General features: G+C 54.7%; 4 protein-coding genes across 4 annotated transcripts; 2 read left to right on the top strand and 2 right to left on the bottom strand.

Moving 5' to 3' along the window:
• Window positions 1-582: 582 nt before the first annotated feature.
• Window positions 583-1,467, bottom strand: QBC33DRAFT_236543 (uncharacterized protein). Its single transcript, XM_060422878.1, has 3 exons — window positions 1,095-1,467; window positions 745-1,026; window positions 583-677 (listed from the first exon to the last, which is right to left on the bottom strand). Exons 1-3 carry the CDS (start codon window positions 1,168-1,170, stop codon window positions 628-630), a joined length of 408 nt encoding a protein of 135 aa, XP_060287418.1. The 5' UTR covers window positions 1,171-1,467; the 3' UTR covers window positions 583-627.
• On the bottom strand, window positions 1,270-2,427 carry QBC33DRAFT_236484 (uncharacterized protein). The gene is made up of 3 exons (XM_060422877.1): window positions 2,229-2,427; window positions 1,867-2,014; window positions 1,270-1,633 (listed from the first exon to the last, which is right to left on the bottom strand). The coding sequence occupies exons 2-3, from the start codon at window positions 1,998-2,000 to the stop codon at window positions 1,369-1,371; spliced, it is 399 nt and encodes a 132-aa protein (XP_060287417.1). The 5' UTR covers window positions 2,001-2,014; window positions 2,229-2,427; the 3' UTR covers window positions 1,270-1,368.
• A 2,131-nt stretch (window positions 2,428-4,558) lies between these two features.
• Window positions 4,559-7,040, top strand: QBC33DRAFT_511985 (uncharacterized protein; the record flags this gene model as incomplete). Its single annotated transcript, XM_060425881.1, has 6 exons — window positions 4,559-4,681; window positions 4,744-4,760; window positions 4,805-5,077; window positions 5,144-6,121; window positions 6,177-6,816; window positions 6,999-7,040. 6 exons carry the CDS (start codon window positions 4,559-4,561, stop codon window positions 7,038-7,040), a joined length of 2,073 nt encoding a protein of 690 aa, XP_060287416.1.
• A 3,739-nt stretch (window positions 7,041-10,779) lies between these two features.
• Window positions 10,780-12,771, top strand: QBC33DRAFT_511984 (uncharacterized protein; the record flags this gene model as incomplete). Its single annotated transcript, XM_060425880.1, has 1 exon — window positions 10,780-12,771. The coding sequence occupies one exon, from the start codon at window positions 10,780-10,782 to the stop codon at window positions 12,769-12,771; it is 1,992 nt and encodes a 663-aa protein (XP_060287415.1).
• Between the last annotated feature and the right edge of the window lie 1,470 nt (window positions 12,772-14,241).

Raw genomic sequence — 14,241 nt, 5'->3', positions numbered from 1 at the left:
CTCGTAGTTTCTTAAGTTGGACTGGTCGTGAGGTTGGATAGTGGCATGCCAATCTTCAATGTAAGGGGGCCTAGGGTGCTTCTTTTGAGACTCGCGCTTCTGGAGAACTTGTCCTCTTCGTAACCTCAGCTCCAGTGGCTGTCCATTTGACACCCTGAGGTTGCCTCTCCAATGCGTCTCAGGAGCTTCTGTTGCATATTATGACCAGTAGGGACAGCAGGATCAAGGAGGCCTGGCTGCCGGGAAACTTCGGTCCTGCGTTTCTCGTGAGCATAGGTGGAGAGTGTCGACATGGCACCGCAGCTGTGAGAGGCAAACAGACAAACTGCCTAGCCTATAAAGTGTCATGGATGCCACTCGGGGGGAAGAGTCAAAGGTCAGAAAAATACTACATATCTCCATTATAAACCATAACGCCAGCAGATATGTCCAACAAAACCTCAGATTCACGATCCAGCTTCAACTTCACCCAATATGCGGTGGAGCCGTCCTAGTCAACGCCGACTCTTGGACTGAGGTAGAAAGAGCACACTTATAATAGAGGACAGAATGCCACATAAGTCCCCAAACACTTCAAGCTCAAGCCGATTAACCGGTAGGTCGCTGCGTAACCCGAGGTTGCACGCTTCACCTTTTCCGTCGCGATTGGTTGTGGGAAGACGAGGTTATACTCCCATCTGTCAACAAGGTCAGCCCCTATTCGTCGAGGCCGATCTATGGCAGCGACGCCAATTGGCAACTGACTTGCAGCCTCGACACCGAACCCTTGGACGGTCCCCCATTGGCCCCTCGTCTTTTGCTGCGAGCAGGCCTCGCAGTCTTTGACCTGCTCCCAGCTATTTCGAAGTTTCTTGACCCCGAAGCACTGGTGGTTTGGGTCGTTGCGTGCAAAGTGGCAGTAGGATTTGAGCCGAATGGTCGAGCAGCCACAGGCAAATAGGAATTCTTCGTAATCACACATTGTTTGTCTGCCGAGTGTGTTTTGAAGGAGCTGCCGAGATGGACCCTGGCTGAATAGATGAGAGCCTGCCACACTTGAACATGTAAGCTAGGAACGTTGGTCAGATGGGCGACGAAGGAGAGTGAAGCTATACCTACAGGGCTCGATAGGACGGACTGTTGATTTCTTGTCGTTACGGCCGGAGCAGAACGGGGGAGGAGCAACAGCATCGGTAGAGAGTTGCTTTATATCCTCCTATCCATGGCGTCTATCCGTGGCGATGACGATATCACCTGCAAGACGACCAAAGGAGCTGACTTCATAACGCAAACAAGTTTGCAAAGCAGTGGGACACTGCGTTGCGAGACGTGGGAATTCGCAGGTGCCCCCTTCTGCTCAGACGCTCAGAGAGCACTCGACTTCAGCTGTCAGTGATCTGTCACATTCCCGTCGACGAACCCCCACATTGACCATTGACTCGACGCGTCTGCCCCAAAGGAAGGAGAGGGTTCGTCGATGCAAGATAGATTGGGCCTGGTATCAGTATCTGTCGGGACTAGGGGGCAAGACCTTGTAGTGCCTCCAGTCCAGGCTGGATATGAACCGCGCTCGTCACCGGGAAGTCTGGCGCGGGGCGGAATGGGAGCCACGACTCGTATGGCCACCAAGCCGCGATCAAAACTCTGCAGATGGCTTGCAGAAGACTATCAGTGGAAGAACATGGAAGAGTTTGCTAGTTTCCATCTGGCTGGAGTTCGGTTTGTCCGAAGCGGCACGGGCCGAGAGGTGAAGTGTGCCGAAGACGTACATCTGGGAAGCAAACAATGCTTGCAGCCAACTTGCAGGGAATCCAGCTACGTTGTCAAACATGTCCCAGCGGGGGGGCGTGGGGTTCGTATTTGCTCCAGGGTCCTGACCGTACGTACTCTATGTGATATCTTTCTAGCCGACCTTGCTTGACTTCCACGGTGCTCTGTAGGTAATTGCGAGGCCGACCGTGACCGGGGGACGTTAAACCCCAAAGGTGAACGGCAAACACCACCGTGCTACGTTTCACCATGGATGCCGCTCAGGCTATCCAACTCAACACGATCAGCACTGTATCCCGCAATCGTTCCCACGGATCGCTGCAAGGGAAGAAAGGCGGACGAGTAAACCATGTTTACACCTAGCAAGGCCTCTCGAGCCTGGGTGGCGGGCGTTGCGGCTCCCGATAGGCCGGCACGGACCGTTCGAGGTTTTGGAAACGAGGAAAGAGAGGCCCCGAACTCAGCCCATACATACTAACCTTCTGAGAGCGAGCCAAGATCAACTAGGATAGCCGAGCTCACTTCGCAAAGAATATGGCTGGCGATAGCGTGCACGAAGTGAGCTCTAGAGGCGAGCACGGAGGAGCATCACGGTGCAAAATGTCCCTGGATCTTAAACATTAAGAGTAGCTCAATGTGCGCTTGCAACGAGGAGTGTTGCCAATGAATGGAATGAGCCCCTCGACTTCGCGTTACCAAGTCCACCCGAGTACGACGAGACAAAAAGGGCCAGGTCAGCGGCAAGTTGCAGAGAAACCTGGTATCGGCGAAAAGAAACGCTCACTTTCAATTGGTGATTTACACAAATCTTTTTGCACCATTGGCAATCGAGGGTTCACAAAGGATCCTATGGACCATCAGGGGTCGCCTGCAATATCAAGGTTTCCCTCAGTCCTATCTACCACACTCTTCAGATTCGCACTCAGCAATGAGAAAAGGACAAAAAGAAAGGAAACTTATCTTTTGGGTGTGAAAATCCACAGCGTTGATATAGCAAGTATTTTGACGCTTATAAGAAGTAGTAGCAAAAGAGACCAAAAGGTTTCTATCCCGCCGGGGAACCCGGGTCCCGAACGAGGACCGGTGAAGGTAACAAGCTCATATCTGACCACTATACGGATACTACGGAAGATTATCTTTGCATATTCACCAGGGGTGGTTGTAGATATGCCAGAGGTGGCTGTGGATCTGATGTGAAAGTGAATGCAGACAGGTATGAGACATAATAAGGGTGCGACCGATAGCTTCCTTGGGAGAACAGATTTTGGGGGAAACTTGGGTGTTGGAGCAGTTTCTAACCAGAATAGGTTTATTGCCTTGTCGAAATACCTGAGCCGCCTCATCGCAATAGCCTCCTCGTTCGTCAACATCTGGGGGGCGCGTTCCCTTCTGGAACCGTTGCTGATTGGCTGGACTCGCTCGATCCGCAGACATCTTTACCGCCAAGACGTACAAGTCGTACTACGAATCAGTCGGGGTGGAGGCCACGAGGCGCCGACAGGAGGTTCTCGAATTCAAAAGCTGAGGATGGGTGGAAACTTCTGTGTCGATTCTTGTAGAAGGACCGTTCCCCTGATTGAAAGAGAAGACACTTTTGCCGTGATCAAATGATCAAGACTGTTGCGAACGACAACCCTGCAGTCCATTCATTGGCTAAAGCTCACGTGTAAAGCGGGTATGTAAACCACCGTTTAGCAAAGTGAGGCGAACAGCCTGCATGGTAGCCTTAAAGTGAGGCGGACAAGTCTCACATTTGTGCGCCCTGAATCGGCCAGACATCCTCCTCCCCTTTCCCCATTCTGTTCTGTCCAGATCATGCTCAAGCGCTGTTGAACGGGACTATCGGACGAGCTGCATTCGTCTTTCTTCCACCCTCCCCAAGCACTCTCCTGCCTCGATGACGTCGATAACGCCCACAACACCCTGGAACGCCCTGGCGCAAGAGTGTGCTTAGAACCGCAGAACCGCAGAACCGCAGAACCGCAGAACCGCAGAACCGAGCCTGGCTGTGCCCACTGCCCAGGACATACAAATCATCGCCCCCGGAGCTCGAAACCCTCCTCGCCAAGACAGCCAAAGTGTGCCCCGTCGCTGCCTAAACTTTCTGCTTGGCTTGACCTTTGTCAGTCGCCCATATTTTCAATCCTGAACCAGGACTCCCACCGTCTGCTGTTTGCAACCCCTAATCCTGGCCGTCGAGTCTGCGGTCGCTTGCAACTCCCGTCTCGGGGACAAATGCCAAAACAAATGCAGACTAACACTTAGTCGTTGGCGTCAAGGAATTGACTGGACTGACCTCTCCCCACAGCGCCATGGATCTCACGCGCCAGTCTTTGTTCTCTCTTCCGCTCGAGCGCCATCAAGTATGCTTCCTTCTGATATTCCCGTTTTGCCTTTTCTGATCTGTCCTAGTCATTTGCAATGAATGGCCGCTCTGCACAATCATCTGGACTTCCTGTCGTGGATAGCCGTTCCAGGCACATCGGACTGGATATGAGCTCTGGACGGCCCCACTATCCCGTTCCCGGTTCGGGCCAGATCCATGGATTTGGTGAAATTCCGGGCCTGGGCAGTGGTCAGCTGTACCAATTTCTGACTTCTCGGGATGGACCATGGGTGCCCCAGGTGTCCGGAGTGCGAGCCCAACCGGCCTCTGAGCCGCTGAGAGGCCCGTCATTCTTTGTACATCGCAATTCTCCCCTGCCGTCGGATTGCGGAACCGCCGTTGGAGTGGACATACTCCCATCCGACTCGGGATATGAGAGTATGACTAGACAGAGCGTCGGCAATCCTTCCGTTGTCGGTGAACATGACCAAAGTTCCGAATCCATCATTACCGCATTCTCAGGTTTCCAACTCCAAGGAACGAACCGGAGTCTTTCTGAATATCAAAGAGACCGGTGGACCCAGCCAGCAAGCGTTCGTCTGGGCGGTACTGCTACTACCCCAAATTCCGCTAACTATGTCTGCCCTCACTGTAATACCGCAGTGAAGACCAGATCTGAGCTCAAGTAAGTCGAGTGTGTGCCGTTGAGCTGGTCTCCGTTAACAAAAGCTGTCTCAGCAAGCATGAGGCGAGACATACCAGACCACACCGCTGCACAGAACCGGGGTGCGCACGGAAGGACGGGTTTGGTACCCAGAACGATCTCGATCGACATCGAAAGAGTGTCCACGGCACGAACGGGATCAAATTTAGCTGCCCCCTCGACCAGTGTGCGAGGAAGTCGAAACTCTGGCCACGGGCAGATAACTTCCGACAGCATCTGAAGAGGGTCCACAGTTTGCCTATCGATAGCGATGTCGATCTTGAGAAATACAAGGTCCAGTAAGTCACCCAAGCCAAGCAGAAGGGACTTGTGCTAATGATCCACTTTCCTAATCTTGTTGGCAGATCCCCAAACAGTGAGGATCCGGTCCTCACGTCCGTCGGAGTTGCCCCCGAACAGAATCTTGCCTCTAACTCTTGTGATGTCGGTTTCGAAGCTTGGGGTGGGTCGGAAGTCAGTGAGGATATGTCTGAAAATAGTGATGCCGACGGAGGAGATCCATTTGCCGCGGAGAGTGACCTGCAACTTCCAAGCAACGACAGTTCGTTGAGGCGACCAGACTTTGGCGGATCCACTACGACTAATACTGGCCAGCCTCAGGATGCGGACGAACCTGAACCTTTGGGAGTATTGCCACAGGATGACCTCCGGGACTCCGTGATACCTATCGATAATCTTGAAGAACAGGTTCAGGAGGCCGTCACTCCGTCACCAAGGGAATCTTGCGGGTCAGACTCCCCTGATTTCCGCCCGGAGCAGCTAGATCGTGACGCCATGGTTCTCACCACCACATTGGTTGCTCGTGTTCCAGACAGCGAGCCAACTGAAGTAGCTGTGCTTGACGACGAGGATGCCATGGCCATTGACAGCGATGATAGTCAGGCTGCTCTTAGTCCACATGACCAGCTGGCCATGGCTTCCGAGCTAGATAGGGCTTCATTGAGAATTAGGCCACGCAGAGACACAGAGGGAGACACAAAGCTCACCGATGGCGAGCCTCTCTTGGACAACAACGGTGATTCCGACTCTGAATCACAAAGATCCGGGAATAGAGGAGGCCCGGGGCCTCTAGGCAAGCCGAAGTCGGCCATTGATGCCATTGAAATGTTGGGACTGACCAACGAAGCGATGGCAAGCGCCTTCATCAAGAACCTGGAAGACAAGGGTTTGCTCGAGAAGTTGATGCATGAACTCGGATACGAGAAGACGAAGGAACCATTAGTAGAAGCGAAGAAGCCTGCTGCCGAACAGCCCTCGTCAAGCAAAAACAAGGTTCGGTGCCACGAATGCAACAAGACCTTCAATCGCAATTGCGAGTTGAAGTGGGTTCGACCCCCAACTTTTGAACCGTGTCGATAGGCTGATATGGTGATCCAGGAAACACATGAAGCGGCACGATAAACCTTACGGCTGCACATATCCCAACTGCCAGAAGTCATTTGGCAGCAAGAATGACTGGAAACGCCACGAGAGCAGCCAACATTTTAAGCTTGAGAATTGGAGTTGCGACGTCTGCAACAAGGTGTGCCACCGCCGCGAGACATTCAAGCATCACCTCAAGAAGGACCACGGCATTGAAGATAGAAAGGTGATGGAGGAAAAACTTGAACGTGGCCGGACGGGGCCCAAGTACGAGAGAACTCGCTTCTGGTGTGGCTTCTGCTTGCAAATCATCGAGACCAACCAGAAAGGACTCGATGCTTGGAAGGAACGGTACAACCACATCGACGATCACTTGAGCGGGCGTAAATGCAAGAAGGATAAGTCGGACTGGAAGTCGGATGAACAGGATCTATCAGATGTACCCGAGGGCGATGTGTGTGTCGCGGGGTCGGACGATGGTGAGGCAGACGCTCCCTCGGAGTCGGGCGGTCCCAACGCAGCCGCCATCGACAAAGCTGACGAAATAGCCACCCCATCCGATGCCCCCGTTCACTCAAGAAAGCGACCGGGGGAGGAAATCAGGCACAGCTCTAAACGACCGAGGCATGAACGCAGTCGGCTATTCTGGGTCTGCGTAAGTCAATCTCACCGTCTCTTTTCGAGCATCGCTTCTGATGACCTTCCAGTGCGAGTGCAGCCACGTGCTGCCTGAAAACGCCGATTCCTGTTTCAACTGCCTAATGACCCATATGCGCTGCCGGAGCTGCTGCGTAGAATACCTAATCGTCAGTGAAGAGAACTATGAGAATGCACAAGATACGAAAACGGCGCGATGATGGATACATTGATTGGAAATGAAATGGAAAGGAAGTCGGGATATGATACCACTGCTGCTTAATGTCGATTTATATGGCGTTCCGGGTCCGGCAGTCACCATCGACATGGCATGGGTGATTGGATCTCCGTAGTTGAACACTCGGCAGGGACTACGCAATATTCCTCAAACCTATCCAAGACCGAGTGAGACCAACCCCCTTTAGAATTCTTGTCTACCCCTATGTAGGTACCTAATCATACGACATAAATAGCATCCTTCCACTCCACTTCGTTGCGACGGTGTGGCGCAAAGCTGCAAAGGCCGCATCGAGATTTGCTATCGCGATACACACCCACCCTGCCCGCTGCTGGAATTTGGGCGCTCAGCTGGTTATGCGGCTGACTCCCAAGGTCGGGCGTGCCCTAATCTAGCATGTTCCGCACGGCGAGCAGACGGGGAAATGCCAAGGGGGCCGAGTTGGAACGCATTGGCCCAATTGGCAAGCTCGTCTTGTGTGTATTTTGACGGGGAGATGACGGCGAGACGGAGTGGGTGTAGGTAATTGGAGAATGGGACCTCCACGTCACCAAACGACGGGCACCCTGGATAGTACGGTAGGCAGAACGACCCTGCAGGAGGCCCACCGCATCAGCCCAAAGGTGGTTTCTTTTTTTTTAAAGGAGGGGAGGGGGGAGGGCAATTGGAGTTTTTGGCCAAGGAACGTCAACGGAGAAAGCCGCGGCTTCCCGCCGCAGGCCCACTCCCCTACACACCCCTTCCTCGGTTCCCCTCCTCTGTTGTTGGTCAATGCAAGGGTGCCGAGGTTGATACCGCCAGGCAAGCGTAGGCAGACACGGCGAGGCGACCGCGCTAGATCGTGTTGTCTAGAAGCCGACCAATCCCAGCCCCTAACCTGACCGAAAAACTCCCTGCCGCGCTGGCATGCCATTTGTATTCCAGAGGATGTATGCCTAATATGGAACCCGGTGATGAAGACTTTTGCGTGGTCAGAAAAACACAGATCGGCCAACTGAGGTGGTTTAGGGGAAGCTAAACCCCGGCACCCCCGTAGGTTTCGTTGCGGCACAGGAGTCCCTGACAACGGAAAGGAATTAGGCGGTTTGTTTCTCCCGTCGAAAAAGAAAGGGACGAAGAAAAGAGGAAGGTCCCAGACCCCTCGCAGAGCCAGTAGTGGTTGGTTGGTTGCTCAGATTACTAACTGACACATAGATCTACCCTACAGATCGGCAAGTTGCTGACGGCCCGGGGTGAAGGAGAAGCAGGTACGGAGCCCTGCGTGGCTCTGGCTTTGGCTTGAAAGCGCATTTTTGGCCCTTGGATGGCAATCTGTGCATGGTCTCTCTCTGATCATCCAGGGGCCAGGAGTCCCCCAAAGAAAGCCTTTCGCAGCCTGCATGTCGCACTGGATGAGGTCGGACAATGGTCATCTGAAGAGTCTACGCAGTATTGGAGTTGCACCGGCGGCTAGTCTCCTCGCCAAGGGCGTTTCCGCAAACAGGGCCAGTTACACGCCGTGACGCGATTATAGCCCGGAGGCGTTCCTGAACCAGCGGAGTCGACCGAGATCGAGTCGCGGAGACGAGTCCTAGGGCTTCAACGAGGAATCATGGCGTTCACTAGAAGCAGCCATTTTCTCCACACCAGGCCTATCACGACAGTGGCGCTCTGTTGCACGACTTACAATAGCGGGAAGACATGACGTGGGGCAAGGTGCCAGCGAAGAAGTGTCGTCGCTTAGTGACTCAGGCGCGTCTTGAAGGTTATTTCTGGCTCTGATCTGACAGTCTTCTAACAACCCTTCTAACCCCTTTCCGGAAGTGGAGGCCAGATGGCTGGGGTGGAATGTGGTGTGGGAGGGTGAGAGTGGATCCATAGCTTCTCAGCCCCTCAAGACGAGAGGAGGAGCGATCCGCGGCGGCTCGACAGCCAAGAACATTTCAGATTCAGCTGACAGGCCCCATCCCTATCCTACGCATATAATCTAGGACTATTATAGGCCATGACCAGGATGGCGGAAGTGGAATGCCGAAACGATGGAGAAATGCACCTACTCCATACTGTACATACATCCATCCATACCACAGTAGAGGTAGGTAGTTAGGTACGTGCAGCAGCATGAGTGACCTATCTGCATACAAGTATACATCTGAACTGGCAACCTACTGCATTACGACACTGCAGTTATCTGATTCGTCGGTATCATAGTCCCTCCATTGTAGTCGGGCGAAATACCCCACTAATACCTACCCCGCCTACGCATGGGCCACAGGGCCGATCCGAACCCTAGCGGCCGGTGGGGCTGTAGAGTGGATGGTGCTAGATAAAAAAAATATTCAAGGAAATATACCTACGGATACTGAAGAACTCGCAATCAAATAAGGAGGGATGAAGAAAAGAAGAGGGGAAGAGCACGACAGAGTACGATTATCGCGGGCGCGATATCTACGCTACTCGCCAGCTGCTGCGCTAGGCTAGCTGGCTAGGTCCCCAGGTCCCTAATCTGTTGCTCCTCGCGTGCTCCAGGATCGATCAGTAATGAGCCAAGTGAGTGCAGAGCCTCAATCTGTGTACACACTTACCAGGGCTAATTTCGGCTTTCACCATTCAGCTGCCTCGTGAGAATCCGTAGGCGAACAGGGATGGCCTGGGAATTGGGTCGCGGCCCCACAACTCTGAGCCAGACGGATTACACTACACCACATCTCCGTCCCAAAGGAGGGTAGTGGCAAGGCACCCAGGTCCTTTTTACCTCATTTATTTTTTGTGACAGGTGACAGGTCAATATTGTTGGCTGTCGCCACTCCGCGGAGGTCTCTGTACACTGTACACTGTACCTACGCCAGCAGTGCCAAGAGCCTAGGGTGTCTACCAGGTAGATAGGTACCTAGGTAGGTATCCAGGCACCAAAGAAGAAGTCCCTTCAACCTGTGCGAGGCGCAGTTGCGGCGTCGTGCCGCACACTAGGTACTTGCCCAGTCAAGGGAATGGTTTTTTTCCCCGGTGAACGAGTACCTGCCCCGGAGGTCAAGCACTTACAGGTTCCTCGAAACCAACATCACTTTCCGGTTCTTGATAGACCTAGCCGGCGCACGAAACGATAGGACCATCCTGGATCCTTGCCATGCACAATACCAGGGTGGGCTCAGCCCTTGGCGCCAGGGAGTATACTTGCTCGTGTGTGTTGGGAATCGAGGCCGCTGGCTGACACATTGGAAAGCGATGCGGCTCTGCGGGTTTTGGAGGAGGGCCTCCTCAGAAAGAAGACGTGGTTGTGAGGCCGAAAATTGGCACACGCAAACTCCCCCCTTCGCCAATTTCCATGTAGTCCTGCCCAATCTCCCTTCCTACTCCGCCACTACTATAACTCCAAGTTTGGCTGTCATTCTCTCCCTACCCTCTCTTTAACACACGGTTTTCGACCCGCTGTGGTTTCTTCATATATATGCACCTACCTTCACACCCGGAGCCTTGTTTTCCTCCCCAAGCCGTCATCAAGCCTTCATCCCCTAACTATCCCTAAGCTCTATGCTCTGCTGAGCTCACTTCAGAGCAAGAAAGACTATACGTTTAGCCCACGACCTTCGCTAGGCTGAATCGGAAACTCCGTAGCCTCAGTGCGCCCGAGGACGGCCACCTTCCAAGGAGAAGTCCATAGAAGCACTGCCACGCTCGAGAGCCTGCCCAGGGCTCCCCCCCCCTTTCCAAAGCCGTGACCTAAACAGCCTCATCTTGCCCCAAGCCATTGAACCTTTCCATATCATGGACACCCAACACAATCTCTTTGTGGGACTGCAACACCTGGAGAGCAGAACCTTCCAGTCGTACTCTCCTAGTCAAACCGATGACGAGCTCGGCGATTCCAACACGTCTTACATGCGTACGGACCATCAGACCTTCCCTGGCTTCGTCAATCTTCAGGGGGATCCCGACCAGCAAGTCAAGCGATATCTGAATGATGACCAGCATAGGTTCCTCTTCAACGCCGACGCTTCCATCAACACAACACCAGCGCAGAGACACGCCCGGCGAGTAGGCGGAATACAGCCCGTGCCGCCGCCAGTCCACGCCCGTTTCGCCAGTCCCTCCTCCTCGATCGACCCTTGGAATGGGACTAACAGCGCACTCAGTCCTGCCGCAGACACGGAATCCTACCTCGATAACTGTCCTACACCCCCTGACACCGCCGTACTTTCGCCGTCCTTCTTTCACTCGACATCACTTGACCAGTGGCAGGACACCACCAGCCCTATCCACTTCTTCGGCATGGGACCAGTGTCGAATGATGGCGCCTGCGTCAACCCAGTTGAAGTCGATCCCAGCCAGCAGCTGGGCTATTGTGAACCTGAGGGGTCCAGCATGGACTTCAACCTGACCTCCGAATCAGCCTTTGGCACCGACAGCTATTCCATGCCGAGCCCAATCATGGCCGTCCAGGCCAAGGCATTCTTGGGCCCCGAAGAGCTCTCTCCCGCCGTGGAGGACGAGGCCAAAGCGGCCCAGTATCCGCCACCGCAGTCCCGAGGCGTCTGCGAGGACGAGGGCCAGGACGAGGACGAAGGTGATGACGCATCCGACGGAGCGGTGGGAGAGGCACATACCAAGAGGAAGATAGACTCCGACGACGACGACGACTACGTCCCAGGAAAGAAGTCCATTGTCAGTGCAGGATCCCGGAAGACCCGACCCAAGCAACCGTCTGGTGGACGCTCAACAAAGAAGAACCCGAATAAGAAACCCAAGGTGCTTAGCGGCGGCGCGCAGTCGTCGGCAATAGCAGCTTCTCGTCCCCGGGCGGCGAAACCCTCATTTCCCTGTCCCAATTGCGACCAGGCATCCTTCAAGGACGCGAGCAGCCTAAAGAGCCACATCAAGAAGAGCCACACCCGGCCGTTCACCTGCGTCTTCCATTTCGCCGGCTGCCCCCTGACCTTCCCCAACAAGAACGAGTGGAAGCGCCATGTGATGACCAAACACATCCTCCTCCACTACTGGGTCTGCACGGAAGGCCAGTGCGGTGTGGCAGCCCGGGGCGGCGCGGACGGCGCAGCGCCAGGCACGAGACGCCGGCCCCGCGGCCCCGCGTCGGAGGGCCCGTCCAACCTGGGCACCCTGCCGAAGCTCGTCTTCAACCGCAAGGACCTGTTCACGTCGCACATCCGGCGCATGCACCAGCCCCCCCAGGACGAGAAGCCGGGCAGGCAAGGGCACAAGCGGACGGCGAACAACAACAACGAGAGCAAGCGGCTCCTGGAGAAGAGCGAGCATGAGCGGCAGCGGGACTCGTGCAGGCAGCGCTGCGACCTGCCGCAGCACATGGCGTGCCCCGTCGCGCAGTGCGGCACGCAGTTCCAGGGCGCGGGCGCGTGGGACGAGCGCATGGAGCACGTCGCCCTGCACCTCGACAAGGCCGCGCAGGGCGCGGAGCCGGCCGTCACGTTCGGCGGCCCCGGGGACCCCACCCTCCTCGAGTGGGCCGCCGCGCCGGGCGTCGACATCGTCAGGCGCGTCCACGGCGCGTGGGTGCTGAATGGCCTGCGGGTGGGCGGCCCCGATGTGGATTCTGAGGCTAGATCTGAGGCGAGCGGCGCTGTGGATGTTGGTTACGAGGAGGAGGAGGAGCAGGAGGAGGAGGAGCAGGAGGAGGAGGAGGAGCAGGAGGAGGAGGAGGAGGAGGAGGTGAGGGGCGAGATCGTGGTTGACCATCGGTGGAACCCGGATGAGGACGCCGAGGGGGAGGAGTATGATGAGTGATGGCACTTCTTCCTTTTCCTGACTCTCCTTGTCACTCAAGCCGGCTTTGAGATCTTCAGGGGCATGTTTACTTGCATCTTGACGCGAAATTGGGTGTTCATAATGTTCATGTTATTTTGTTATTTTTATTTTTGGTTCCCCCAACCTTTCCTAACTAGCTGGATATACGTCTGGGTTTGGCGAATCTCGTGTCGTTTACTTGGTTGGTCTTTGTGATGGACTTCAGCAACAAGTTTCAAAAGCGTTATATCGGGGGACATCTGGCTACCATGTTCAAAATGATACCATGACAAGAACTGTTACTTGTATAGACGGAGGATACCATAGACTTGGTTAATCTCTTACACGAAAATATGATGTTTTGGTATTTACACGAACTGGCTCTGCTTCCTCCGGATATCTGGGATAGGGGCGGCAATCTCTAAAAAGTGCAGAGAAACAGATCTCTGGCTCGGCACTCTTCACACTCACCAGACTCTCGGGCGACCCAGTGTTGGGCCGCCATAAGTCAACCCTCCAGGGGTTTAAAGGTGGACACCGACAGAATTGGTTTCCCATTCTCTCTCCTCTCACGACTTGGAGTCACAAGTCCCCGGTCACCCAAAGCCGCAATAGTCCTATGCTACATAATTCCAGTCGGGTCAGCAGCCCACCATCCATGTCAGCCACAATCTAAAATACGGCCGGACAGCTGCCACACCGGCTCCCTTTGCGGACATCTTGACAGTAGACTTAACAGAGGAGTCGGAGCAGCAAATAAAAACTCGAATTTACCGCCAATCAGTTCCTAATCTATATCATCCAAGCCTCGACTCCGCCTTGGCACCTCGACTCCCCTGGCCGAGGCGGAATCTGCCGTCGAGGCGCATCCCCGAGGCACTTCCCCCCCCTCCCGTTCGTCGAGCTATCGAAAAAAGCCAGCGACGCCACAGGCGAGTTCATGGTCGAGAAAAGCCACAGTGGCTCGACAAGGCAAAATCCTCCGTAGCCTGGGCGGGTCTGGCCATGGCTGGCCTACCAAGTGCCCGGTTACCTAGGTAGGTACTTACCTTGAAGACTCCTAGACCTAATCGTATACCGGGGGCCTCCGCGTTCCGCTCCAGCTTCCCCCTTCCTGGTTTCACACTAGGCCCGTTAAGCATGGCGATGTGATGTTCCAGCCCTATGCGTATCGTCCGACGGCCCAGCCCAAGGTGAGTTTCCCAGGGTCGTGGAATGGTCTGGACCCGCGAGAGCACCCGTGTATAGTGTACATGTATGTATGTGTTGTACACCCACCATTTCCAGCCAGATTTCCAGAACCAAGGCGCCCCCTGTCATCTAGATGTTGCACTGACTGGGATAGTGGTGGGACGACAACCTGCAGGTCTGCGCAGGGAACCAATTTTGGCTCAGGATTGGGACAGATGCCGCCCCTAAAGGGTGAAGGGTTCGGGAGAGGAGAAGCGCAAAGCGGTCAACCATGTAGGG

This window comes from Phialemonium atrogriseum (genome assembly GCF_030411735.1).
Source record: "Phialemonium atrogriseum strain 8032-3 unplaced genomic scaffold QBC33scaffold_3, whole genome shotgun sequence".
In the NCBI taxonomy this organism is placed as follows: Eukaryota; Fungi; Ascomycota; class Sordariomycetes; order Cephalothecales; family Cephalothecaceae; genus Phialemonium; species Phialemonium atrogriseum.
The sequence above is the reverse complement of the archived record's forward strand: the minus strand, read 5'-3'. Positions and strand labels throughout refer to the sequence as shown.

What these genes read in the sequence shown, in the direction of transcription:
- QBC33DRAFT_236543 (XM_060422878.1), bottom strand. Translation starts at nt 1,170, where the DNA reads ATGCTGTTGCTCCTCCCCCGTTCTGCTCCGGCCGTAACGACAAGAAAT. An exon ending in CGTCCTATCGAGCCCTGTAG is followed by an intron (nt 1,027 to 1,094) that starts GTATAGCTTCAC and finishes CAAGTGTGGCAG; the next exon opens with GCTCTCATCTATTCAGCCAG. An exon ending in GTTCGGTGTCGAGGCTGCAA is followed by an intron (nt 678 to 744) that starts GTCAGTTGCCAA and finishes CCTTGTTGACAG; the next exon opens with ATGGGAGTATAACCTCGTCT.
- QBC33DRAFT_236484 (XM_060422877.1), bottom strand. Translation starts at nt 2,000, where the DNA reads ATGGTGAAACGTAGCACGGTGGTGTTTGCCGTTCACCTTTGGGGTTTA. An exon ending in CTAGAAAGATATCACATAGA is followed by an intron (nt 1,634 to 1,866) that starts GTACGTACGGTC and finishes GTCTTCTGCAAG; the next exon opens with CCATCTGCAGAGTTTTGATC.